Source organism: Chiroxiphia lanceolata, chromosome 17 (assembly GCF_009829145.1).
Source record: "Chiroxiphia lanceolata isolate bChiLan1 chromosome 17, bChiLan1.pri, whole genome shotgun sequence".
Taxonomy (NCBI): Eukaryota; Metazoa; Chordata; class Aves; order Passeriformes; family Pipridae; genus Chiroxiphia; species Chiroxiphia lanceolata.
Window position 1 is genome coordinate 13206320 of NC_045653.1, and position 25850 is coordinate 13232169.

The 25850-nt window shown below is 47.7% G+C and overlaps 1 protein-coding gene across 2 annotated transcripts; it reads left to right on the forward strand.

Moving 5' to 3' along the window:
• Positions 1-1492: 1492 nt before the first annotated feature.
• On the forward strand, positions 1493-25429 carry SLC13A3 (solute carrier family 13 member 3). 2 transcript variants are annotated; one of them, XM_032704974.1, is made up of 13 exons: positions 1493-1626; positions 10851-11116; positions 11476-11639; positions 15443-15509; positions 16241-16426; positions 17310-17435; positions 19755-19850; positions 21157-21261; positions 22188-22285; positions 23538-23650; positions 23987-24148; positions 24499-24636; positions 25235-25429. In XM_032704974.1, exons 1-13 carry the CDS (start codon positions 1516-1518, stop codon positions 25418-25420), a joined length of 1818 nt encoding a protein of 605 aa, XP_032560865.1. In that variant the 5' UTR covers positions 1493-1515; the 3' UTR covers positions 25421-25429. The 2 variants fall into 2 exon arrangements, with proteins under 2 accessions (XP_032560865.1, XP_032560866.1); XM_032704975.1 differs by lacking the exon at positions 1493-1626 and adding an exon at positions 2481-2500.
• Positions 25430-25850: the final 421 nt, after the last annotated feature.

Sequence of the window (25850 nt, forward strand, 5' to 3'; positions counted from 1 at the left end):
GAGCAGTAAAAGAAAGGCAAGACGAAAATCCCCATGGCTTTCCCTCGGTCCGCTCTGTGCTTTCTCCCGGGCCCCGGCAGAAGGCGCGTTTGCCAGCGGGGCCGGGCGAGGCCGGGCGCCAGGCGGATGCCGGATCCTCGCGTTGCCAGCGGCCCCCGGCAGTGCCCGGCAAAAGCCTTTGTGCCCGTTCTGCTGTTTGAAAAGAGCCGCGGTGCCGATGCCGGCACCCTTTAGCCCCTGCCCGGGATGGCTGCGGGGATTAACTGGTTTGGTACTATTTGTGCAAAATTATGTGTGTGCCGTTAAGGAGACGGAAGGGAATGGAGGAGGTGGATCCAGACCCGGAGCAGAGTCCACTCAGACAAGGATGCAGTCCTGTCTCTGATGCTGGTTGTAACACCACACTCTTCCTCTCTAGTTTCTTGTGCCAGTGATCCACGGTTTGTATAAAGAGGACAGAGCTTTCTGGGGCCTGCTTTTTTATCCAACGCATTTGACTCCAACTTCCATGATGCTCTAGGAAGTAGTATCAAGGAGTAGTAACTCTTCAGAGAGCTGATTATTGGTGAAAGGGAAGGGTTTTTCTGCTGAACATGAGTTTTATACATCTTCCATATATATAGGGCCAATTTACCCAGGATTTCAATATGTTTGAAGCACTCAAAGGATACTGGTGAAGTACTAAGGATGCTATTTTGCTTCCCCATTTTTCTCCTCACCACCCAGCTGCACTTAGCCTCCAGTTGTGAGAGTCCAGGTGATGCAAAAAGCAGAGAGAAAAGCCAGCTCCCTTGACTTTGATCTCTTGCTCATCTTGATAGTGCAGCAGCTCTGTCTCCTGGGATGTTTGCTGCTCCCTGCAGTCAGGTGGAGACCAGCGACCTCCTCAGTGTTAACTGAAGTTCACTGTGGTCCGGGAGAGGGGATCCTGTCCTGTCCCATGTACTCCACCAGTTTCTTTCCTATGACCCCGAGACAGGGCAGAGCTGGCAGGAAAACCCTCCCTCAGAGTTCAAACTGGGCAGCTTTTGCATTTTCTTTTCGACTCATGACTGAAGCATCCTTAAGGTCCATCCTGATAGGACACCCAGGGGATAATCCTATGCTCCTCGCTGGCTTGCTTGGGCTCACACTTGTGTGAGCCAAGACTTTGCCTCCTGCTTTTCTGCCATTTCCCATGGCTCCATCCCGCTCTGCACCACTGACCTTTTGTTTGGTGTGTTCGCTTATTTTTAATGAAAAAAAAAAAAGAAAAAAAAAAAGAAAAAAACGGCTGGGAAACTGTTGAGATGGGGGAAAGGGGGGGATATAAGGGCCGTATAAAGGGAGAGTATCAGGGATGGGGGCCAGCATAGAGGGGACGAACTGCGGTGGGGCGGTGCGGGGGCCCCTCCGGTGGGCGAGGCAGGGCGGGGAAGGGCGGTGGGGGTCCCTCCCACCGGGAGGGGGCCCCGCCCCGGCCGTTCCCGGGGGATAAAGGGGGTGCGCGGCGGCGGGCGCGGTGATGGGCGCGGGATGGCGGCGCTGGGAGCGCTGGTGAAGAAGGCGTGGAGCGTGCGGCGGTTCGTGGTGCTGCTCTGCGCGCCCCTGGCGCTGGTGCCCGTCCTGCTCAGCCTGCCCGCCAAGGTACCGCGCCCGGGCACCCGCGGGGAGGGAGGGCACGGGCCGGGCAGTGTGGGTGGGCACTGCCAGGCGAACGGGGGACACCGAGAGGGATGCTCTGACCGGGGACACCGAGTGGGGGACACCAAGAGGGGTCATGGACCGGGGGCGCCGACTCGGGACACGGACCAAGGGTATGAAACAGTGTTACACCCCGTGGAACTCAGCTCTGGGGACACGGACCGGAGACACAGCCTGGGTGCTCTGTGCCACATCTTACCTCGGCCCCAACAATATTCGGCTCGAGAGAGGGTCACCCTCCTGCCTGCCAGGCTTTGCCCCTGGAGGGAGGGGACTGCAAAGCCTGGGGGCTGCCACAGCTCCTCACCCTTCCACACCACCTCAGAGTTCGAATAGAGGGGACATCCTGGGGTTACTTCAGCTTTTTAGGGGGAAGAAGGGATAGATAAGGGATAGATAATGTGAGCTGTTTGTTGCTTATGTAGAGATTGGGAGGTGGAACAAACTTTGGATTCAGCATCAGCTCAAGCTGAGTGGCACTAACTAGTATCGCTTGCTGGTCCCCCACTGCCTTGTAGTTTTTATTGGTGGTGCCCAAATGGCAGCTGGGGTAATGGAGGAGAGGCAGGTCTATGGCCAGCATCCCCCAGAGAGGGGCTGGCAGAGCTCGGGCAGAAGGTAAGTGCCTGGCACTTTGAGACTGCCTGGCATCGCTGTCCCATCCCCCTAGAGATGGGAATGGCAGGGGGAGAGGGACCTGCAGAGCTGGGGAATCGTGCCTGTGCTGCAGGGCTGGGGAATGCCAGGGAGCCACGAGCCCTGCACCCCTGTGGGTGACTCCTCGGGGGACCTTTGGTGCCGTATCTGGAAAGATTTTGTGAGCAAGATATTTGTGGTGGTTTGTAGGCGTGGAAAGACCGTTCTCCTGTTAAGGTTTGTACTTTAGCATGTGTGTTAGGCTGCACATTAAGCAACCTGTTGCAAAACTTTGCAGGCTGAAGGATTTTTGCAGCTGTCCCACATACACATCTCCTGGGCACCAGGAGCCTCTGAGCCTTGTGTGGAAGTCCACGGGACAGTGAAGTCACTGTGGAATTTTGCGCCGTTGACTTCAGTGCAGGCAGGATTTCACTCTTACATTCTGACTCAGATCCATTTGAGATTGACTTCGTTTACATCTGACAATAACTACTGATCAGTACTTAATGATTACAGGATAGTTCAGGTGCTGTAAGGACACAAAGTTGGCACTGAGTCTGTACAATGTTTGTCAGGTGAAACCTTTTCATTTGAGATACAAAATAAACTTCTGAAATTAAAAAATAATATAGAATGATCATTGCTTTATTTAATGACTTTATATTAAAAGAGAAATTTATTTGGATTTAATCTCCCTTTGTTTTTCTATTTTACATTATTGGCTGAGTTCTGAATAGGACTATATTAAATGTCTGCCTCAAAGAGCAGAAAGCACATTGCACAAGAGGTATTTAATTACTTTGCCAATTTATAAGTGGAGAGGTAATTACATTTCTAGGTTCATTTACAGTAACTGAACAAATGACGTCAAGTATATTTAATGGTATCTTGTTTGAGCTTGGAAACTGTAAAATTGTGAGATATGGTTAGAGGGTGAGGAGATGCACTGATCATACAGTGCAAGCTTGTGTCTGGACTGTGCAGGGGCTCTTTGTGAGAATAAATCACAGATGAACCTGGTTCTGTGGGAAGATCTAAATGCTCAGTGTACTGGTAGAAGTGTATAGTGTCACACAGGCTGTGGAAAGATTTGGGTGTTCAGGAAAGGGATTTCTCCACATGTACAGAAGAAAATGTCTCTGCCAGTGCTGTTCACACCTGCTCCACTCCTGCTGGTCACTCTGGGGTGCGATCCAGGGAGGACCTCATGCACAGTCCAGTCTGATCAATGCTGGTTTATCAAAGGAAAAATGGTGTTGGGAAAGGGGAAATGTTTGCAGCTGAGGGGGCGGCAAAGCAGTGGGGCAGCTGTGGGCAAGGAAGGAGACCTTGACAGGGCTGGCTGCTCTGCCACTCACCTTAGGAGTCTGTTCTTTATTTTCCGTGGGCACTAAATGCATTACTGGTGGTAGAGGTGAGACTCTCCAATACTTGTGCTGGTTCCTGTCTAACTCCAACGCTCCCGTGGGTGTTAACCATGTTTCAAGCAAGTCCAGCTGCAGCTTCCACAACTTCTCCCAGAGTCTGGAGTAGGAGTGAACCTGTAGCTGTGAGCTGCTGTACACAAGTGTATCTGTTCATATTCAGGGGTCAATGATTCATCCACAGTTTCAACACTAAACTCTCTCACTTGTTCAGCAAGAAAGGAAACTTGCTGTTGCACCAACAAGGGATTAAGTTCTGACGTCTGGAGCTTGCTTGACCCTCCGTCCACAGCCCGAGCCGAGGGGGGCTGTGGGAGAGGAAGGAGCAGGTTATGCTTTTAGCCACAGTGTGAAAACACCAAGGGGGAGGAACAGGCGAGGAGTCAGCAGGCAGGGGATCAGGGCTGGCAGAGTGTGGACGTTCTCCTGGCACATGATGGGAACCGCGTGCCCTCGGCTGCGCCCCTCGAGTCAGGAGGTTTGTCCCGGTGCGCCCTGGGCAGCCACGTCGCCAGAGCTGCTGCAGGTGTTCCACTGACTGGGCTGCTGCTGGTGTTACTGGGAGCCTGTCCCAGGCAGGGCATCCAGGGAAAGCAGGCTGGGGCAGGAGGAGCTCCTGGGTGAGGTGGGGTCACTGTAACCACCGTGATGCTGCTGAGTGCTCACACGTCTGAAACTCGGGACAGTTGGATGGGCTGGAGAGCCCCGTGTTCCTGCTGGGATGGTCAGTGTGCTGCCTTGCAGGGTGTAAAAGAAACTGGTAGGAGATGAGAAGCAGCAAGGCTCAGCCTTTGCTGGTCCCAGGGTGAGGTTTCCCTTGTGAAAAGGTATCTTACAGGCACCTCTGCAGTACTTTCCTGCTCTGGGAATGCTAAAATATATTCCCATGTCATGTCCCCATTTACCTTCTCCCCACTGGGATGCTCAGCAATTTTAATTCCCCAAGGGATTGCCACCATAAAAAGCCAGCTGAGCTTTGGCTTCAAGGCCAGTGTTTCACTTGGATCTGAAGACCAAGAAATCTTGACTTGAAGCTGATATAACAGAGAACCACAAATAGGATGTGGCTTCTTACATTAGTGTGTTCTTTTGAGTGACACCCTGTGGTGTGGGTGGACTGGGTCTTCCAGTGAAACCTGCACCTATGTGACATCTCCCTAGAGGAAAAAAAATCCTTTGAGGAAAAATCATCCATTAATTCTGGTCTTGCTTACTGCAGATGGACTCCAGCATTCACATCTGCAAGCTGCAATTAAAACTCTGGCTGGCTTTCACCCTGCAGTGGTTGTTCTCCAGATCTCTGTGTGAGTCCCTTCACAGAGGGACAGTGACAGGGCTGGCACTGGTGCTGACGTGATGTTAATTGCCCTTGTTTTTGTTTGATGCCCTTTGTAGGTTGCAGTTGTGGACAGAGAGACTTGCATAAGTGCTTTTGTCTGCAGCCTCCTTTCTCTTAGGTAGAGAAATGAAATTTCTGCTTTGTGAGTGGGTCTGCCAAGACCTCAGGGTGCGCTCCCCAAACCGTGGCTGGAACAGTGGCTTGTGTCTGTCACATCAAGCAGCAGAAGGAAATGCTCTGTGTGGAGCCTTCTCTGCACGAGGGTCTGTGTGTCACCTCCCGCTCCGGTTGCTGCTGAAATGGCTGAATATTTGTCCCGTGAGTGGAAGTGCCTGTGACCCCCCTGCTTGGAGGGCTGTGAATGATTGCAAAGAGCTGGAGCAGGGCAGGAGGGGCTGGAGGAACTGTTCTGCTGGAAGGGGCATGGGGGGCACTTTTAATGAGCTGTGCAAAGAGCTTGTTCCAACAGCTTCTAATGAACTCAATGTCTACAGCCTCTTGGCTTGGTAACAGCTGAGGCAGCCAAATCTGCTAAAAGGAGCTCTGAGCAGGCAAATAGGGCCCAGTGCCTTCAGAGAACAGACTTGACTTCCTTGGTGGCCATAGAGCAATTTAAAATTAACTCGGATGTAATGAGTCCTCCTGGTTAGAACAAGGAGACTTTAGGAACTTCTAGAAGAAAAATTACATTGCTTGCTCTGGAAAGCAAAGACTGTGAAGGGCGGCTTTGTGGGGAGAGGGGTGATGCAAATGTAGGCAAGTGGGGCTGGGAGCAGGGTGTCCTGCAAGGTGGAGTGGAACTGGATCCTGGACTGGAGAGCACAGCAGGAGCTCAGACAGGCAGGGAGCAGTGTAGGGAGCAGCCTGGGCAGCAGAAATAAGTGATTGTAGCCTGATTATACGTTTCATACTCAGAGTCCATCTCTGCTGTGTATGTGCTTGGTGGTTTAGAAAGGGCAGTTTCACAAAACTGGAAACAATGGTCAGTTAAAAGCTGAGAGGAAGAACTTCAGTGGGGAAAGAGGGGTGATCACTGACAGTAGGGTGACTACCTTTCATCATATGCACTGTGAGCTTCAGTTTGGAGAGAGGGCAATCCTGGAGAAAAGTGAGCTGGCACAGGGAGGATGTGAAAGCAGCAATGCTTGGGTGGGGGGAAAGGGAAGTGGACAAGAGTCAGTACGAATTGGATGCTGAGGACCACAGAAAATACGTGGTCGTATTTTATGATCAACGATCATAAAGGTCTTTTCCAATCTCAACAATTCCATAATTCCGTGGAAAGGAAGAACTGAGGAAGAACACACTGGACAGAGTATTGAGTGATGAGTGTAATGGTGTGGTACAAAGGAATCCAGCCCATGGTAATCTGTTGCCAGATGCAGAAAAAGCCATATTTAGTGAAACATTTTTGTTCTGTCCTCAGCAAAGTGCTCGAAGTGCAGTCCTTCAGCATGAGAAGTTGACTGATAATGAAATATTTTTACTGTGACAGTGACTAAAGAGAAGTACATATGTCCAACCCTGGCTACTTTAAAATCCACAGGTTTAAGTAGCTTCCAACCATAATTTTTAAGAGCTGCCTGAGGAGTTCTGTGAATAATAAATAATAAACCAGGTGCATTTCTACAAGCCCCAGGGTGGATGGAGATCCCCAGGAATGCTGACCACGGGTCAGTCTGATTTGTAGCCCCCTGTTGGGAAGTAGATTCCAAAAAGAGGTGTGAGGTAGCAATATGTAACACGAAGATGTCATATCTGAACATGTGTAATATGTTCAATATGTAATTAGTTGGACACAGCAACTGGCCTGGCTGCCCACAGCCAAGAGGGTTGATGTGATATCTGTGTGTGTGGGACACATGCAAGCTGAGTAAGAGTAGTGTGAGTCTATCAGGCTGCTGTTTGCTGGGGCAGTGACTTTTTGCCACACACTCAATTTGCCCACTTTATCTGAGCTTCAGCTATCTTGTTTTAAAACAGAGAAAATTCTTCTTTTTTTTTTTTTTTTTAACTACAAAATACTTCACGTTCAAATAAGTGTTTAATTAGCTTTATGTCATTTTAGCAGAGCAAAACAGGTTCCCTGAAGCTCCTGCAGCTTGTGGTCTTGTGTTACTGGCCCCTTTCTAGCCATTCTGGAAATAGCTGGTGGGAGCAAAATGACTTCACTGGCAGGAAGGCTGGCAAACAGGGCTTGGGTTAGGTCCAGATTACATAATGTTTACAGGAGCTGTGTTAGAAATCAGATTGACACATCCATCCCACTGGAGAGCAGGCAGTGGGAGCGAGGGGGCCACTAGCACAGTGTCAGCTGTGATGTGAGAACACTCAGTGATTTTTGCACCAAGCAGTTCTGCACACTGCAGGTAGAACGTTCCTTTCTGGTAGTGGTGGGACAAAAGGGCTTGGAAAGCTCCGATTCATCCAAAATATCTGTTGGTGTTGGGATCAGGGTCCTGGAGGAGCCCTGTTTGCCTGGGTGGGGGTGGTGAGGCTGTGACGCCCACGTAGCATCCAGAAGTTGGTGGGGAAAACCCAAAGCTTGGCAGTGCCAAGGCAGGGCTTCTCTGAGCACTGGGTCTGCCTGGTGGGGAAGCTGTGGGCACTGGGTCTGATGGAGAACAAGGTCCAGCTCAGGATCCTGGTGGCTGGCAGCGGGGCCTGGTGGCTCATGCATGTCCTGGTGCTATGTCTGGGTGAGCCAGCTTGCCTTATCTGACCTACATTCCCTGCCAGAACCTCCTTTCCCCGGGCACCTCACCTGCCCTTCCTGGAGACCTCCAGCTCTCCTGCCCACAGGAGGTTGCCTCACAGCTTGGCTTCCTCTGCCACGGCTCAGCAGGTCCCCCAGTGTGGAAAATCTCCAGTGCTTTCAGTGTAGAAAGACAGGATCTGTGTCTGGAGGGGCAGAGGTCAATCCCAAGGCTCTTGAGCAACAGGAAGAAGAGCTGCTGCAGTCCAGAGCCATCAGCACTTCCCTGGCAATCATTAAATGGTTATAAAATTAACCCAATCACAAGACCTATTTTAAAGTTCGTAGGTGCCACTATTTTTACCCCTGAACTTTGATAAACTAACGGTTGAAAAAAATAAATCCAAAGCTGCAGGGAGATGAGAGAAGTAGAAGCAGTCTGACAGGGATGCAGCCAAGGGATTGAAGGATAAAGATCATGTGGGGGTGATGGTGCCACTCACAGCAGCAGCTGCAGCTCAGCTCATCCTGGGGCAGCCGTGGCCAAATCCCTGAAGGACCATTCTCCTGGCATTTGTTAGCATTTATTGTCTGTGTACTAAGTAATCATACTGGGCACTGGGGGCATTAATTAATTAACATTTGCAAAATACCTTGAAAGCAAAAAACTTTCAATGTCACATAGAGTTTGTTTCAATTTTATTAATGGCTTTACTTTTTTTTTTTGTTGTTTTGTTTTTTGTTTTTGGGAGAGCCTGGTCCAAATCAAAGTTTTATTCTGAAGCGGTTCTGTTCTTTTTTTTTTTTTTTTTTTTGGATGATGGTCCTATTTTAAATTAAATACTTTATTATATGTGCAATTTGTCCTCTTTTGGGGTAGAATAAATTGGAAAAACAGCACTGCAACTTTCTTCAAGTGGTCTGCTGATGACCAGTACAGGTTTCAGAAATTCAGGGAAATCCTCCTACTAGCAGTTCTTTCTACCCTGTTTCAGTTTTACCCCTTGGCTTTTGATCTTGCAGTGAAGAGAAGTTATTAGATTCATGATGTATTTCATTGCAATGTTTTCCAGAACATTTTCCATACACTAGAGAATAAATATCCATTACTTATAATTAGTTTTGTAAGTTGTACTTCATCTATTTCATAATGTCAATTAAAGCCTTTACTGATATGCTCTTGTATCAACGCACTGTTAAATATTTTCAGTTGCTCTGCTCCTGTAAGAAGCAAAGTGTCTTTATTTTGAAGTTGACTTTGGTGCAACTTTCCTTCCAGGAAACGGAAGAATATTTTGCCAGTGGGAGAAAAACAATTATTTATACAGCCCTTAGAGATCAAATAGAAAAGGGCTTAATGAGAGCAAAGCTGTTTCTTTGGTGTACAAAAAGAACCAGAGTAAAGAGGAATTATCAGTTGCCACAGGAATGAAATCACTAATCTAGTGTGCAAACACTTTAAAATATGACCCCTTGTTTTTGCAAAGTTTGGCTCTGCCAGGTTTGCTGCTCTGGTCCTGCTGGTTTGGGGGAAGTGAAGCTGCCAGGGCTGAGCTGGGAGCCTGAGGATTTTACTTCACACTGTCTCATATGTCATTTTACTGGGATCTAAAATTAGGTCTGAAAGCACTCTTTAAACCCAGATCTTGGGAACTTCGTGTGAAGCTTTGGCAACACTATAATTAATATATGGAGAAAAAAAAATCAGGTTGCTCTCAGCTCTGCAGCGTTCATGTTTGCACGTGCACTGAAGTGCTGGAGCAGTATTGGCAGAACCACTTGTAAAGGCAAAGCCCAAGTGCTGAAAGCAAATCACAAATTCTGTCATTTTGGCCACTTTTCAAGCCCTCACTGCAGATGCATTGAAGGACAAATCCATGTTGGTTTTGACCCCGCTCAGCCCAGGTCTGCAGTGGGTTGTAGGCAGGTGGTGGCTGTGCTGCACCCTCAGGCACTGTGGCTGAGACCATGTTATCCCCAAAACTCAGCTCCCCACAGTCCCCAGCCCATGCTGTTCCCAGCCATGGCAGGGAGCAGAGCCATCGTCTCCCTCGCAGAAGCCCAGTGAACCCAGACCCGGTTCGGGGCAGGAAGGTCCCAGCAGAGGGACAGAGGTGCCTTTGAGTAGCAATTCAACCTGCTCAACAAGCTGGAAAAGTGATAAAATAAATAGGTCCATGGCTTCCAATTGATTCTCAGCTGTTATTTATAGTGCTGAGGGCACTCTGCCACATGGTCACTGACAATATCCCTGGTGACCGAGCCCAGCTCTGTGCTGGGCTCCCCCCGGGGCTCTCCCCTCCTGGGCTTGGGGGCACTCCCTGGACTTCCTTCCATCGCTCCTTGCTTTGGGCATGACTGACATGACAAATGGCTTTGGTCTAGTTTGTGCTTCCTGGGTGGATGGATGGATGGATCCACACTGTGGCCTGGGGGTGCTGGGTCCCTGCCAGCCTTGGCCCAGCCGGGGCAGTGCCGAGCAGGGTGAGCTCCCTGCCCGCAGGAAGCCGTGTGACACCACGGCCCTTGATTTACTGATTTCCGCGGGCACCGGGATGGGTTGCCATGGAATGGTTTCTCACAGATCTCTCAGGAGGCTCTGATCCAAGGAAAGAAACCTTTCTGTGCACTGTCTATTGCCAGTGTGGGGAATATACACCTCCCAAGGCTGTTTGTCCATAGCTGTGCAGAGCACGGTCTGTGGAAGCTGGAGGGAAAGCACAAACGTTAAATGGGTCAGATCCTGGGACACCTGAGGATGTTATCAGCAGTGCCTGCTGAGGATTAGCCCCCAAACATGGCTCTCCAGAGGTTACTTGGTTGATGCCCCTGTGCACTGCCACCCTGCAGCACAGGGGAAGTTCAGGCAACCAAGGAGGATTTGGGTTTTTCTGTGGTCTCAGGGAGTCAGTGCAAGTCCTGAATGCCTACACAGTGCAGGGGAGGAAGATGTGCCTGATGGAAATGATTTGGGAGGAATGTGATATCCTTGAAGGAGTAACTGGTGCATTTTGCTTGTCTAAGTGCCTCTCTAATGCCACATCTCGCTTTTCCTCTCCTCCTTTTGCAGGAAGGAAGATGCCTCTATGTGATCCTGCTGATGGCCCTGTACTGGTGCACCGAGGCGCTGCCCTTGGCCGTGACGGCTCTGCTGCCCATCGTCCTCTTTCCCTTCCTGGGGATCCTCCCATCTAACAAAGTTTGCCCACAATACTTTTTAGACACCAATTTCCTCTTCCTCAGTGGCTTAATCATGGCCTCAGCCATTGAGGAGTGGAATTTACACCGCAGGATCGCGCTCCGGGTCCTCATGTTGGTGGGAGTGCAGCCAGCCAGGTGACTACGGGGGCAGGGGGATCTCCGTGGGGGATGTGAGCTGCAGGGGCTCGGGAGGCTGCTGTGCTGGTCCCTGATGCAAGTGTCTCCCATACTGGGGGCTGTCCACACCCCCTTTTCTCCAGCTTATGGAGCTTGTTCAGCTGTTTGCCTTTGCCCAGAGGCCGTGGAGCACAGGGAGAATCATTCGGTTCAGTCCCATGTTTGTGCCCTGTCCAGTTACAGAATGGTCTCAGAAGTCCTTTTTGCTATTGGTTTTGTTATCCCTGCTCGTGAGCTGTTCCTCCTACAGCTGTAATGTGTCAGAGAACTTGCCAAACTGAAGATATTCTGCTTTTCCTTTTTTTCCTCTCTTTCAGACTAATTTTAGGGATGATGTTGACAACGTCTTTCCTGTCCATGTGGTTAAGTAATACTGCCTCCACTGCTATGATGCTTCCAATTGCAAATGCAATTTTAAAAAGCCTCTTTGGGGAGAAAGACACATCTAAGGATTTGAGCAGGGAAAATGAAGAAAACCAAGGTAATTGAGACAGGGCAGTAGTATAAGCCAGCTGAGTGGATTGTGGATTTGCTGCCATCAAATACGCCCCATTTTATCCACCTCACTGGCACAAGTACCACGTCCCTTAGCTTGCACCTCAGTCTCAGTGCTGGTCCCACTTTCGTGCACACTATTCCCACGGTGGAAGAGTATAGGCACAAAACTCCTTTTTATTCTGCCCCTTCCTCATGTCCTGCAGGAGGAAATGCTTATGGGTTGCCTGGAAAACCAGGAAGCAGCAATGCCCAACCAACCTGCTCCACAAACCTGCTGCTGGCACAGGTTAAAGTCCAGCTCTGTGGCACGGTGGGATTTGTGGGGGTGCCTTGCTGAGGGGATAGCAGGAGCCAGGGAGGGCTGCGGGCAGGGCAGGTGATGAGTGCTGTGCAATGGTGCAGGGACAGGCTGGGTCCCTCCCTGTGGCACACAGGGCTGCCCTGTGCTTGGGGCTGGTGCCTTCTCCTCTTGTTTTCCTATTTGTTCCCCCGTGAAACTGGAGCCTGAGCCAGAGAACAAAGCGAGGACTCAAGGGAAGGCTGGCAGGTTAAATACCTGTTTATTAAGTGCTTTGTGATTTTTCCATCTTGATGCTGCTCTTTGGTGTCATTCCTGAGCAGGCTGTGGACAGGCTGGGTTAAGGGCATGTGATCAGGTAAGGGCTTCCTTCAGCCCTCTCATTTAGCAGAAGTCTGGGCTTCTGGCAGGCAGTGATGAGAAACAGCAAGCCATAAATGAAGTCCCCTTGGCAGTTGTTGCTGATAGCTGGAGCAGCAGTCACAGCTTCTCCTTGCACTAATTAGTAATTCATCTGTCTCTGTGATTTAAAAGCAATGGCTTTTTGGTTCCCACTGAGTCCTAAGGTAGATAAATGAGACGCCAGAAGACGACTCAAACATGCACACTCTAATAAAGTTATAATTAATCATTCATCATTAACATCTAGCAATCATGAGATATTTGCACTCCAGGTTGCTTTATCACATTTACTTTATGAATTTTTGACTGTTCACATCTATTAAAATCAACCCCCTGACTTTCTCGCTATGATTTCCTGTTCTGTAGAAGCATTGTGTTTTGTCAGTCTGCTTTTAACCTTCTTGACCCCAACCTCCAAAAGTATTTGACTGTATAGTTGTGACTGTAAATACAGCAGAGTTTGGGAACACATGAAAGAAAGATGCCCCCTTGTCCTAGACAGTGTCAAGCACAGAATTAACATCCTTGACTCACAACACTTGCAGTGGTGAGAGAAGCCAGAAAAGGCAAAGGGAGAGGCACTCAGGTAGAAGAATGAATAAAGTGATGCTTTGCAAATATCATGGGATGGTGTGATGATGTATTTCTTTTTTGAGGTAGAGACTTTCAAAAGTCAGGGCTGTTGCAGTTAGGTTTTTTTCACAGACCTGATGAAACCTTGCTGAATGTAAGGAGCAAGCATTTGAGAAAAAGGTATCCTTGTTTCACAGTTCTACTAAGTTTTTATAATCCAACTGAATTATAATCTGTGTTCCAAAAAAGATATTTATTTGCTAAGAGGGGCTGTATGTGGAAGACAACTTGTACAATGGCATATGATAAGGTCAGTTTGCAAATCAACTTGGTTTCATAACCCTGTGCTAGAGTCCAGGAGATTAAAAAATACTTGGGTGGCTAAATATAATAATTAAAAATATATTAAAGAATGTGTCATGTAAAAGCATTTGATTTTCTAAAGAAATCTCAACAAGGGTATGAAACCAGCTTTGTGTAGGGCTTTGCTTACACACACAGTGCCAGAATTTGAGTGATCTCTGATCAGTTGGTCACACTTTTTTCCTGATGAGAGAATCCAAAATTATCTACAAAGAGCATTTCTGCCTCTGAGGTATATGAGGTATTTTGGTGAAATTGCCACAAGAATCCTCATTCTGCTCTGTGAGAGGTGTGTACAGCCAGATCCAACCTCAGTTATCCTTGATCTCTTCTGACTTACGGACTTGTAATCATTTTCAATTCCTTTTTACAAGCTTCATAGGAAAGCTCTGCAGTATGCCTGGATTTTCTTTGCATGGTTACCTTTGCAAACCTTTCTTGAGAGAGAACTCACAGATGATCCTGGCCAGATGGGATGGGAGTTTGGGCTTAGCAGGGAGAAAAAGAACTGAAAAACATTGAAGTAGAGCGAAATATGTCTTTGCAGAGCCAGGAGTAGGCTTGAGTTGGGACAGGAGTTAAGAGACCTTGGACTAAATGCATTGGAGGATCAACAGTCAACCACAGGTTAATGTTCATCCTTCTAATTACATCCCTCCATTGTGGCAAGGTTGGGATGAAAGCTCAGCATGTGTGTGCCCAAGCCACTTAACTCCAATTCAGTAAATTAACAATGTGTAAAACATGACACTGCAAAAATCCTTGGTTCGCTGAGCTGGAATGAGCTCGGTGTCTTTGGCACACACATGAGTGAGTCCAGAGACTTTGACCACTGGCTACTCTCCATGCCCTGCTTTAGGTCTCTGGGGCATATTGGGTAGAAAAGGATGGTGTTCCAGGCTGAGGAGGGTGCAAAGAAATTTGGGGACTGCTGGGGTGGCAGCATCAGGAGTTGGGCTCTGCATGTAGTGGCCTGCAAAGCCCAGGGACGTGCAGAGACACAGACCTCAGGACCCAAAACCACACAGAGAGCACAAGGAAAGGCAGCAGAGCCAGCTGTGATGGGGAAGAGCCACCTGTGCTGAAGATGGATAAAAGTCAAAAGTGCTCCAGTCCTGAGAGGAACATGGAAAATAGGGGCTGATAGCACACGTCCCAACCTCAGGAGGTCAAGCCATGACTGCAAATGCCACGAGCCTTAATGTCAGGTCTGGTAACAAAGGATGATTGTACTGCATTCCCATCTTTTGATTTCTGAGTTCTCCCATGTGTATCTGTGGTTGAGTGGTGTGCAACTCCCAGTTTACTGCCAGAGAGCATTGGTGATACTGGTCAAAGTATCCCTTTCCTCAAGGGCTCCTGAGTCCTGGTTGTGTTCCCTGTGGTTGGCAGTAAGGAGGACAGCGAGGCAGAGCCCATGTGAAGTATGCAGGAGGGTCCCTGGGAACTGGGTATGCAACAGAGTCCCCCCGGGGTGGCCCTAAACTTGTGCCAGGGGCTGGCTCAGCCTGTGGGGTCTGTCATTTGTGGGGGGGATGATGGGCTTGGAATGGTCCTTGCTGCCAGGATGCCTTTTGGAGGACCTGGTACAAAACCTAATCCCCAAATATGTTTAAAGAGGGAATCACAGCTTTATGGTGACTGCACTGGATGTCTGCAGGGGGTAAAGTTTTCATCCCGTGGGAATGAAGCTCAGTGACAGGAAGTGCTCCTACTGTACCCTGGGGAACCTGCCTCACAGATACATCAGGCCCAATAGTGTTTCTTCCTAGGAATGACTTACAGCTAATCCTCCCCCCCAAAAAAAAACCACCTCAAACCCATGACTTGATAAGGGATGCCCTGAAACTCCTGACTGTGTTAGAAGATCCCAAAGCCTGACCTGTGGCAGAAGTAGTAAAGGGACCAAGTGCCTGTGGGTGTTGGAGGAGGAGCTGGTGCTGTGGTGGGACTGGAGCACTGGCAGGAGGAGATGGGCTCGTTCATCCCTGCCGGGGGCTCCTGACCCCATCCCCTTGGTGTGAGCTCACCCTTCGTCTGCACAGCCCCTCCTCTAAAATGGTAGTTGTTTCCTCTGTCCCTCTGTTTGGGTCAAGGAGAATTTTCTAGATGCTTTGAACTGTTTTAAAGTCCTCATCTTTCTTTTTCAGCATCTTTACAGCAGAATAAACTTTACACTGTACCAACTGAGATGCAGTTTCTGGCAAGTACTGAGGAGTAAGTTAACTATAAAGTTTGTATTAGAGAGTTGAGAGAGAATTATCCCCTGAGCTAGACCAAGTTTTAGGAATTTGAAATTCAATCATTGCAATGTTTTGATTATACAGAACACCCCAGTCACTAGCAGCCTGATGACAGAAACCCTCCTCTGTGTGTCCAGCATCCCTCTGCATGGCCAAATCGTTGCAGAGGTTTTTTTCAGCCACTCTGAAATCATAGCCAGAGGTGTCTCCTGCTGGGGATTTTTGCCTTGGTTTTCTCAGGAACATCAAATGTGTGAAGTTGATGATGTAAATCACCCCCCACCCCCAGGAATTGCACACTGGTGATGGCCCTGCTTTGATAACAAGGATGGGAAGAAAGCATCTTTTCAGGGACACGGGAACAGATGTTTCTTTCCTCTTGGTGCTATCAAATGTGAGGCGTTTTTCCTTTTAGCAGTCCTGTGGACTTTATGCTCAGGGTCACAAGTTGCTGAGGGGCTGGGCAAGGCACAGGCATCCTCAGCTCCTCCAGACGGGTGCTGGGGGTGCTCTGCCCTCTGCAAGGCTGCTGGTCCCACGTGGGGGTTCACTGAGCAGGACCCCTCTGCAGCTCAGGTGTCCTTGGGGACAGTGTTAGCTTGGATTTCTAAAAACTGGGAATTTTCCTTGTGTCAAGGCTCTGAAGTGGTTGCACTGTATTTAAACCAGGGCTTTCACCGGATTCTCTTTTGGACTATTTTAAAGCAAAGATCTGTCGGAGGAGAAGGAGATTTCCAGCGATGCTCTCTCAGACTTAAAGAAAGAAGAGGAATACAAAACAAATATATGGAAAGGTTTCCTCATCTCAATCCCATATGCAGCCAGCATTGGAGGTACAGCAACGCTGACGGGAACTGCACCAAACCTCATCCTTCTGGGACAGCTGAAGAGGTATAGGAGGCTATCCTGGGGAGCTTTGTAAATCCTGGAAGACAGAGGCGTGTTGTCCATCCCTGTAGGCAATTCCCTTCTGTGTTGAGAGCTGGTCTGGAAAAGTCATGCTGTTCCAGAACATTTTGGAAAATGAAAGCAGAGAGTGGTTGCAGTAGCCTTAGCTGTAATAAGCAGGTTTCCAGTGTAGCCAGGCAGGCTGTCAGCCAAACTGGAGCATATGTGCTTCACCTCATTGATGCTCTTAAACTCACTGAATTTAATGGGACTTGACTCCACGCCTGCAATTAACCTGCTAACAGTTTTGATGAAGCAGGCTGTGCAGTGTTTTGTGAGCAATTATAGCTACTGCTGTATGGTAGAAAGAAAAATAATGAACCCACTACTTCTGGCCTGTTTTCTTAGTTATAAGGATTCCTCCTATGTGCACAGGAGCAGAGATTTGTGCCAGCCTAAGTGCCCACAGATAGTTCTTAACTCTGTTGGCCTCTATAAATAAGTACCTGCAGCCTCTCCTGGGCACTGCAGCATCCCTGTGAGGTTCATGTTCAGACTCTTCAGCAGTTTTTGTAGCAGGGTTTAATCCTGGGTGTTCAGGAGTAGGAAAGCACTGAAGAGAGATTTCCAGATCTTCCCTTGCAGGCTCACACAGCAGGGCAGGGTGAGATGGGGGTGGCAGGGTATCCTGGGGGGTTGTCCCAACACAACACTCCCACATCTCCTGGTGCCCAGATGACTCCTAAGGCACACCCAGCAGTAGCTTTTAAATGCACAGTGGCAGGTTTGTGGGATGTTTCGCTGCTGATTTCAGATGTTTGCTTACCCATAAATGCAAGGCTTGCTTTCCCTTCTTGCATTAACTTGATTTTTCCCATTTGCTTAGTTATTTTCCAGAATGTGATGTGGTGAACTTTGGTTCTTGGTTTATGTTTGCATTTCCTTTAATGCTGATTTTTCTTCTCATGGGATGGCTATGGATCTCCATCCTGTATGGAGGAATTAACCTGAGGTATGTTGATATGCACTATACATATATGTAGTCTGGTTATACTGGCATTGTGAAATACATGCTCATCCTGATTCTCATCCTAAATCTACTGATACCACCCAGGATCATCTCCTGGAAGGAGGGGATTTTATAATTAACTCCAGCATGCTCATCCTATAAGTCATCTACTTTTAAAAAGCTGATATACAATAGGAAAGTTTTAAAGATATCTTATAATTACATATACTTTATCCAACTGAAATACATATGTGTACAGAGTATGTATTACATTCATTTAGTTAAACATACAGTTTTTAATGGTTGTTTTACTGCCTGAACTGGGTCTGTGGAAGTCAGGGGAAGACTTTCACTGGAAAAAAGAAAAGTAGGGTCTAGCTTGGAGGACCAGGATGAAATCTTGGTTCCCCTGAAATAAGAAGTAAAAATCTCCTAGAACATACAAGAGCCAGGTTTTGTTCCTGGGGCAGAAACTTGGGTTTGGAACAGATTACTTCACAACAGGGCTTAATTTTACAACAACGTGTTAATCTGTAACTGAGAATAACATGTTTTTCCAGTAAATCTTTGCTGGATACATGCAACCCCCAGTGTACAGGACTTAAAACAATTGCAGCATTGGCATGCTGCTCGTGTGGAGCCCTTTTTACCCCTCCACACTCTCATGTGTGATAGTAACAGGGACAGAGTCCTGCTTCCTCCGGGGACCCTACGGAATTTGTAACATTTAGAAAAGTCTGTAATTGTTATTTTGAGTTTAAAATGCAAATGGTGGGTAGAGCTGGGGGGAGGAGAGAAGAGGACAGGTGTCCAAATATTTACACTGTCTCAGACGCAGGAAAAAGAAATCAGTGGGAAAGTTTTAATCCAGAAGATGCCAAAGGCAGGTCCTTAACTTGCTGGTGGGGCTTCTTAGGAGGCTCTGTGTGCTGCCCTGGGATGCTTGGCTGGCTGAGACCTGCTCTGCTCCACATCACATGCCCAGGGCTCGTGGAGTATGGAGCCTGAATTCCCGTGTCCTGTGGTGAGGGCTGGGGCATTGTCCCAGCACAGCCCCCGACCATCAGGTGAGGGAAGAGGCCAAAGCCCCTGGTGAGATGCAAAGTTGCTCTTGGGCTTGGAGAACGTGATGCTTTGTGTTTTGTTTGGCCCGTCCCTGCCAGCACAGAGCCCGGCTGTATTGGGATAGCTGGGCCAGCACAGATACCAGTGTTCCCCAGGGGCAAGGCACGTGGAAGAGACACTGCAAAGCTCCACAAGTACAGCCAAGGCTCCACAGGAGCCTGCTGGGATGTTTTGGCTGTGATGACTCGGGGACAGGGGCTGGACTCACTCCTTGGTGTCTGTCTGCAGCACAGCCCAGGCTCCAGCAGCAGCTCAGCTTTGCTTGAATCCAAAAGGCATTAAAAGCCTCAGGTGTGGGCTGGCTGAGCTGAGGCTGCTGTTAATAACACCACCCCTCCAAAAAGAAAAACAAGACATTGAAGGGGCAGGTAGAGGTGCAGGAGCTTCTGAATGATCATCCATACAGAAGATCCAGCCACGATATCCCTTTGAAGCAGTAAATGAATTAAGGAAGGGCAGGCACCACAAGGATGGGCAGATGCATCTGATGCAGCAAATTGGGTTTGTAGGTTTAATCAAGGTCACAGGCAGAGTTAGAAACCAGGTTTATTGTCATGGGGTGTGATGGGAGATGCAGTGTGAGACATGAATATATCACTTGTATGCACATGGTACAAAGGAGCAAACAGTGTGTAGGGTCAGTGCAGCCGGGCTAAGAGGCTTAGCCAGGAGCACATTAACATTCCTGGCCACTTAGAAATTCCTCACATTTTTGTTGATCCTCAGCAGCATCCTGGGATCACCCAGGAAATTACAAGTGACTTGAGAAATGAAGGGACAGATTCATTTTCCGTGTCACCCCATCCCTCCTCGCTCTGCCCAAGTAGGTAACTGCCAGAGATGAATGTTGGGGCTTTTATCTGGCAATCACAGCCCATGCTGGAGGAAACAGTTCAGAATTCAAATGAGAGGAAACATCCTCACCTCTGCAGGGTCTCCTTTGTATGAATGCAAAGACAAAGGATGTATAAAATAGGGCCTTATTGCCTTTATCTCACCAGAGACCTTCACTGTTAGCCTTGATAATCTGAAGATAACACAAACTGAGCTGCCAGAGATGTGCAGCTCTTTGGACCTTGCAGAGCAGGCACTGGAGAAGCACACTGAGTCATGAATGTGCTGCAGCAGAAAATGCAGCATTTACTGCTTGTCACATATGTCAGAGGTATGTAAAAATGTAATTGTGTTTCTTGGCAGGGGCTGGAAAACAAAAAAGTCAAATATAAGAGTGGATGCAGAAGCCCGAGCCAAGGAAGTGATAAAGGAGGACTATCAGAAACTGGGTCCAACAAAGTGAGTTGTAAAGTTGGGATAGAAATGAGAAAGAAATTGAGTGGGTTTGGAAACATCCTGTCTTAAGAGTGGAGGACTGGTGAGAATGGGGTTTTTTCAGAAGAAAATTATACCTGTATTTCCACTCAGCCCATTTGTAACATGCTGGAGTCTGCTTTTTGCATGCTCCAGCCTCTTCCCCTTCGCTGACACGAATAATTGCAAACAGCAGCTTGCACTCAAATCTTCTCAAGAACGACCTTATTACAGAGGGAATTCATGCTGGGTTGTTTAATTACTGCTTGTGATTTTTCTACTCCGGGAGCAAACCCAGTCCTGTGCATTAGGTGCTAACCAACACAGTCTGAATTTCCAAGGTTTGTGAATACCTGTCCTACCAAGCAGGAGGCATTTTCTCGAAAGGCTGGTGAATCATATGATGGATATGAATCATATGGATTGTGGATATACTTTAAGAAATCTTAAAGTATATGGAAAGTAGTCAGATCCATGTCATGGAATACATGATTTTTTCTGAATAATTCCTTCAACTGTGTTAGTTGGGTGAAGACAGAAAAAGCTGGTGCAAATTACACTGATGGGGATCATATTTTGGAGAACAGCACCAGCAGAAGGAAACATGAGTTTTAGACTTGGGAGAAATGTCAAAAAGAAGGGGGGAAGCAGGAAAAGTTGAGTATCTCTAGAAATCAACCTCTGGATATGTCCAACCAGCCACTGATATTCTGGTCAGCCAGGGCTAGTGAAGGTTGTTGAAACTGTAGGCTTTATCCTTAAATGATCTGTGTTTCCCCATCTGTAAAATAATATTTTCATACTCAGGGCAATACTGTGAAGATTCAGCAAGGTTTGTGTCGTGCTATTGACATTGTAATTATTGCTGTTGTGTGGAACATGGAGTGGCTCTTCAAAGACAATTGTCTGTGCCTGTGCTGTAAATGAAAGAAATTGGTTTATTTGTTCCATCCAGTACATTATCAAGCAGCCTGCAAAATGTCTCTGAAAGAATCAAAGTCCCACTTTGAGATCTAGGAGTGGGCAAGTCCATTAAGCTGAGCTCTACCAATTTGATTAGCAGCCCCATAACTAAAAATCAGCACAAGCTGCCTCTTCCCAAAGGCTGATATGCCCCTCCTTGTGCTCAGAGAGATTTTAAACATCTATTCCAATGTTTCACTGTGGTTGTTTTTAGAAAACCAACCTCCTTTCTCACCCAACCTGCTTCAGCTGGAGCTGGATACTTGTCCTAGCTTGGATCCACCCCTTTAGCACATCAGCATTTTAACCTCATTTCTTTTCATTTCAGGTTTGCAGAACAGGCAATTTTCTTCTTCTTCTGCATGTTTGCAATCATGCTGTTCTCCAGGGATCCCAAATTCATTCCAGGTTGGGCAAGCTTGTTTGCACCAGGGTAAGACTTTATTTTCATTTCACTGTCCCATTTTTCAATAGCATTTCCAAGTCACTGAGATTCCTGGGTTTCTGATTGTACTGCTTAACACTATTACCCTGGATTCCTGGAATAAATTAAATTGAGAATCAAGTAGCAGAGCTGACTTTGTTTCTGTCTCCCAGAGGAGGTACATGAAGCCAGTGAGGAGTTGGGATGTGTCTATCTGAGGCCATCCCTAGAGGTTAATGTTGGGAACACTGTTTATAGGTACATTTACAATGAAATACTGAATTCTTTATGCAATACACCGATTTCACTGGAGGTCTGGAGACTGAAAAGAGGTGGCAGTAGCTGACCCCTGGGTGCTGTCCTGTCTGTTTGGCAAGCTCGTGGATACAGCAGCTGGGGAATGCTAAAGCTCAGAGAAGGTGTTGTTATTTCTCAACAGAAGAGACCTTCATAGTTTTGTCATTTTGTCAAATAAAGCCCTAGTTTAGTAAATGATTCCTTAATATAACAAAGTAGTTACAGACTTTTTCTTCATCAGTTAACAGCTCCTTACAATCTAACACATGCTTAAGCTCTTTACTGGATGGAGTCTGAGAGTTTGAGCATTTTGCAAAGAGCTCGTATAAATAAGATGGTTTGGGCTCTGCCTCTCTTCCTCCCTGCAGTGAAGGAAACTCCACAATCAGAACAGCCAGAGCATCAGTGTGGTGGGAATTAGATCTTGGTTTTTACTTTTGTAGGGCAGCTTTTCTGGGGGTTTCACAGCCCACCATAGAAATGCAGCTCAGCACGGAATTAGAAAAGAACAGTGAACAAGGAGCATTGTTCAAACCAGATGGAAACTTGTAATCTTCTTTGGTAAATCCCTGTTCTCATAAACTTTGTAATTCTACAGGCTTGTGCTTCTTACATGTGTCTCTGCTGCTTTTGGACAGGTTTATCTCGGATGCAGTTACAGGAATCACCATTGTGATTATACTGTTCTTCTTCCCTTCACAAAAGCCTTCCTTCAGGTGGTGGTTTGACTTGAAAGGTGAGCAGGAGACCCCTCTGGGCAGGGACTGTGTGCTTGCCTGTGTCCTGGCAGGGCAGGCGTGGAGCAAGAGCCAAGATAATCCCCCCTTGGACCTGCCCCAGTCTGCAGCAGCAGCACTGACTGTCTGGAGCAGCGTAACTTGAAGGTGCCATTTGATCCTACAGAGGCTTTTTTTCTGAAGTACCAGGAGAGCTTTAGCAGTCACTGCCCTGCTGCTGATGGCAGGAATGACTCAGTTGCTCACGTAGCTGTCAGGGGTGATGCCATGGTGGGGTAAAGCGAACTGGAATCAGTGTTGATTGACTGTAGCAGACCTGATTGTGGAACAGGGGTTTGGTGGCTGACTCCCCAAAAGCTCCTGTCCTTTGAGGGGAGCATGAACCTCTGAGAGGGCAGAGCTGGGCTGGTTGTCCATACTCAGAAATAGGTTCACTTCCTCAGTTCCTAGAATGATTTAGAATTTAAACTCCTAAAGCTCAAACCCTCCATCAGGTTTTGGGACCAGGAGCCTTTTGATGTCTTGAGTTGCAATGAGATAAAAATTTTAATTCACTAGCCTCTTGGAATAAGAGATGGTCTTAATGTGGAGAAGCAGCTGATGAAGGCCCTTTGTGGATGATGGAGCATTGCCTGGGGTCTGTGGGAACAGAATACCGTCTGCTCTGAGTCATGCACATTTGTTGTGTTGTCCATACACAGGAAGATGTTTAATCAGGCCCCCTGTGGATAAAATATGTGCCCTTGTTCAACAGAAAATTACAGTCCCATTAGTGCATCCTTCCATATGACAGAGCTCACTTCATCACATATTAAGAGGTGGCCTTCAGGGGAGATGAACTCTCTGCTATAGAAACTCGCCGGCTGTTGAACGACAAGTGGAAAATTAATAACATCTTTATAATTCAAATGGCAGAAAATGTCCTCCTTCCACGGACTCCCATCTGCTGAAGACAATGTTTATGTTACAGAGAGAAAATTAACCTCATATTAAATGTTCCCTCAAGAAAGCCCCAAAAAAAACTTTAATGCTAGAATTTCTTTTCCTTTTTTTTTTTTTTTTTTAAGATATGATACAATGTTAAATGGTCTTTTAATTGTCTAACTTGAGAGGCTCCACATGTATATTTTGTCAGCACCTCACAGTTAGTGAGCTTCAGTGCTGCTGTGAAGCCCATGATGTCATTCTGTCGGGTGATGACTGATGCTCCTCTTTGGGTGGGTGTGACATGGGGTTTTCCTCTTTGTCCAGCACCAAACACAGAGACACAGCCCCTGCTGACTTGGAGAAAGGCCCAAGAGACCGTGCCCTGGAACATCATCCTGCTTCTTGGAGGAGGCTTTGCCATGGCCAAGGGCTGTGAGGTGAGACCCACCACAGATGCCACATGGCAGTCATCCTGCCCAGCAGGGTTGGATTTTATCCTGGTGTCACTCGGGGTTCTCTTGGCTCTGGGAAACTTGTGCCAGTGGAGTCACCCCACTCAAAGGACATGTTTCTCAACCCCAAGTGACAACAACACACAGCAGATAACCAAGGAGGTTACAACTCCTTGCAAACTGCTTGCTGTTGGACACCCCGAGGACACAGCGCAGAGGGGCTGGTGAGGGTCTCGTGTGTCATTGCTGTTCTAGGAGAGGACCACTTCCCCTGCAGGGGTGCAGGAGGACGACTCTCCTTTTTGCTGTCCCCTTCTGCAGGAGTCTGGTTTGTCTGTGTGGATTGGAGGCCGCCTGCACCCCTTGGAGGGGGTGCCCCCGCCCGTGGCCGTCATCCTGGTCACGGTTGTCATCGCCTTGTTCACGGAGTTTGCCAGCAACACAGCCACCATTATCATCTTTCTGCCTGTCTTGGCAGAGCTGGTAAGGTCGTCCCACAGCAAGCCCAGCTGCTCCTCTGGTCCCCCTCTTGCCCTGCCCCTTGGGTGGGCAGGTTTGTGCGGGGTCTGTGCTGGGACAGGCACTGTGTAGTTCTCCTGCTCCTGGGCTTCAGGCCCTTTGAAATCCTTGGGAGCAACAAAGCAAGTGCCTGTAGCACAACATGGACACTGGAGGATAACAACCCTTCAGACTGTTGGTGAGATACATGATTATTTATGACAGAGTGTGGGACAGGGCTCCCTATGGTGCACTGGATGTTTGCATTCGTTGATTCATCTGTCTGTGACTCCAAATCCCCAAGGTGCCATTTTTGTTCCTTTCTGTTTTTCCAGGCAATTCGTCTGAAAGTAAATCCCCTCTATTTAATGATACCAGGAACTATAGGATGCTCCTATGCATTCATGCTGCCAGTCTCAACACCTCCTAACTCAATTGCATTTTCTTCTGGACATTTGCTGGTCAAGGATATGGTAAGTTCTTTTAGATACAGAAAATGCTGAAAACAATCAGCCCCAGTGTTTAAAAAGGGGATTTTCTGGATTGTTAAAAGTTCAATATGTAGTGAAGTGAGAAGACAGAAGTCTGATATTGTTCTTGTCAGTGTTTGAAGGCACAGGAATGTGGAAGGTGCTTGTATGAAGTTTGTCTTTGTGAAATTTGGAGCCACCGTGGCTCCAAATAGTGACAAAAGTGGTCTTGAATGTGCTCAGCTTCTCCCAAACCCTGCTCCTGTTCATCTAGTCTCAGCAGCTCAACTTTCATAGGTTTCTGGATGCAGGAAAAGTTTCCCCAGCTCAGTGAAATAAAGCTTATGAGTAAAATCAGGCTTAGTCCCAGTTCTTGCTCACATTCCTGAGGCTGAACAGATGTTAATGTTTTTGATGGATCAAAGCTTGGTAAGCATCTGCAGAATGGCCTTTGTGGCTTAAAGCCTGCTTAAGATGTTGCTAATATTAACGGCAATGAAGCCTCCCATTTTTATAATGTTTACATTCAAATAGCTTCATGCTTCACATGCTGTAGATGTCCAGTCTGAACTCAACAGTTGTCTTTGTATTTCTTTTGTAGGCAAGAACTGGGTTGCTCATGAATCTTATGGGAGTTCTGCTTCTTAGCTTGGCTATGAACACATGGGCCAAGAGCATCTTCCAGCTGGGGACCTTCCCTGCTTGGGCCAACATCCATGCAGAAAATGCCACCTCACTTTTGACAGCTGTAGAAAATGTCACTTTAAGTGCACTAAATAAAATATGAACAAAGCCACCCCTGGGGAAGGACTCACTCACTTAGGACTGGGGCACTGGAATCGTCAGAGTATGCACAGGAGGAAAAACCACGTGGCTGCTCACACTGTGTGGGACCTTCTGGTTCAAATTTATTTTTAGAAACACTGGTCAGTGTCACAACATCCATTTGTTATTTTCTCTGGAGATCTTTCCCCACCTTCTGCAGGTACAAATCTGACTCTCCCGGAGTCCTTCTGTCATAGGTGGTTGTTAACTGGACCACCCGTAAGCATCGAGCATCTCTGGGTAGATGCCTGTCCCCCCATGAGAGCTGGAGAGCTCTGCTGCTCTGGCTTCTGATACCCTACCTCGTTTTGGAGAGCAGCCCTGGGAACAGGGTGGAGGCAACTGGATTATTTATGCACAACCCAATGTGAGTGAGTGTATCAGAGCCTGGC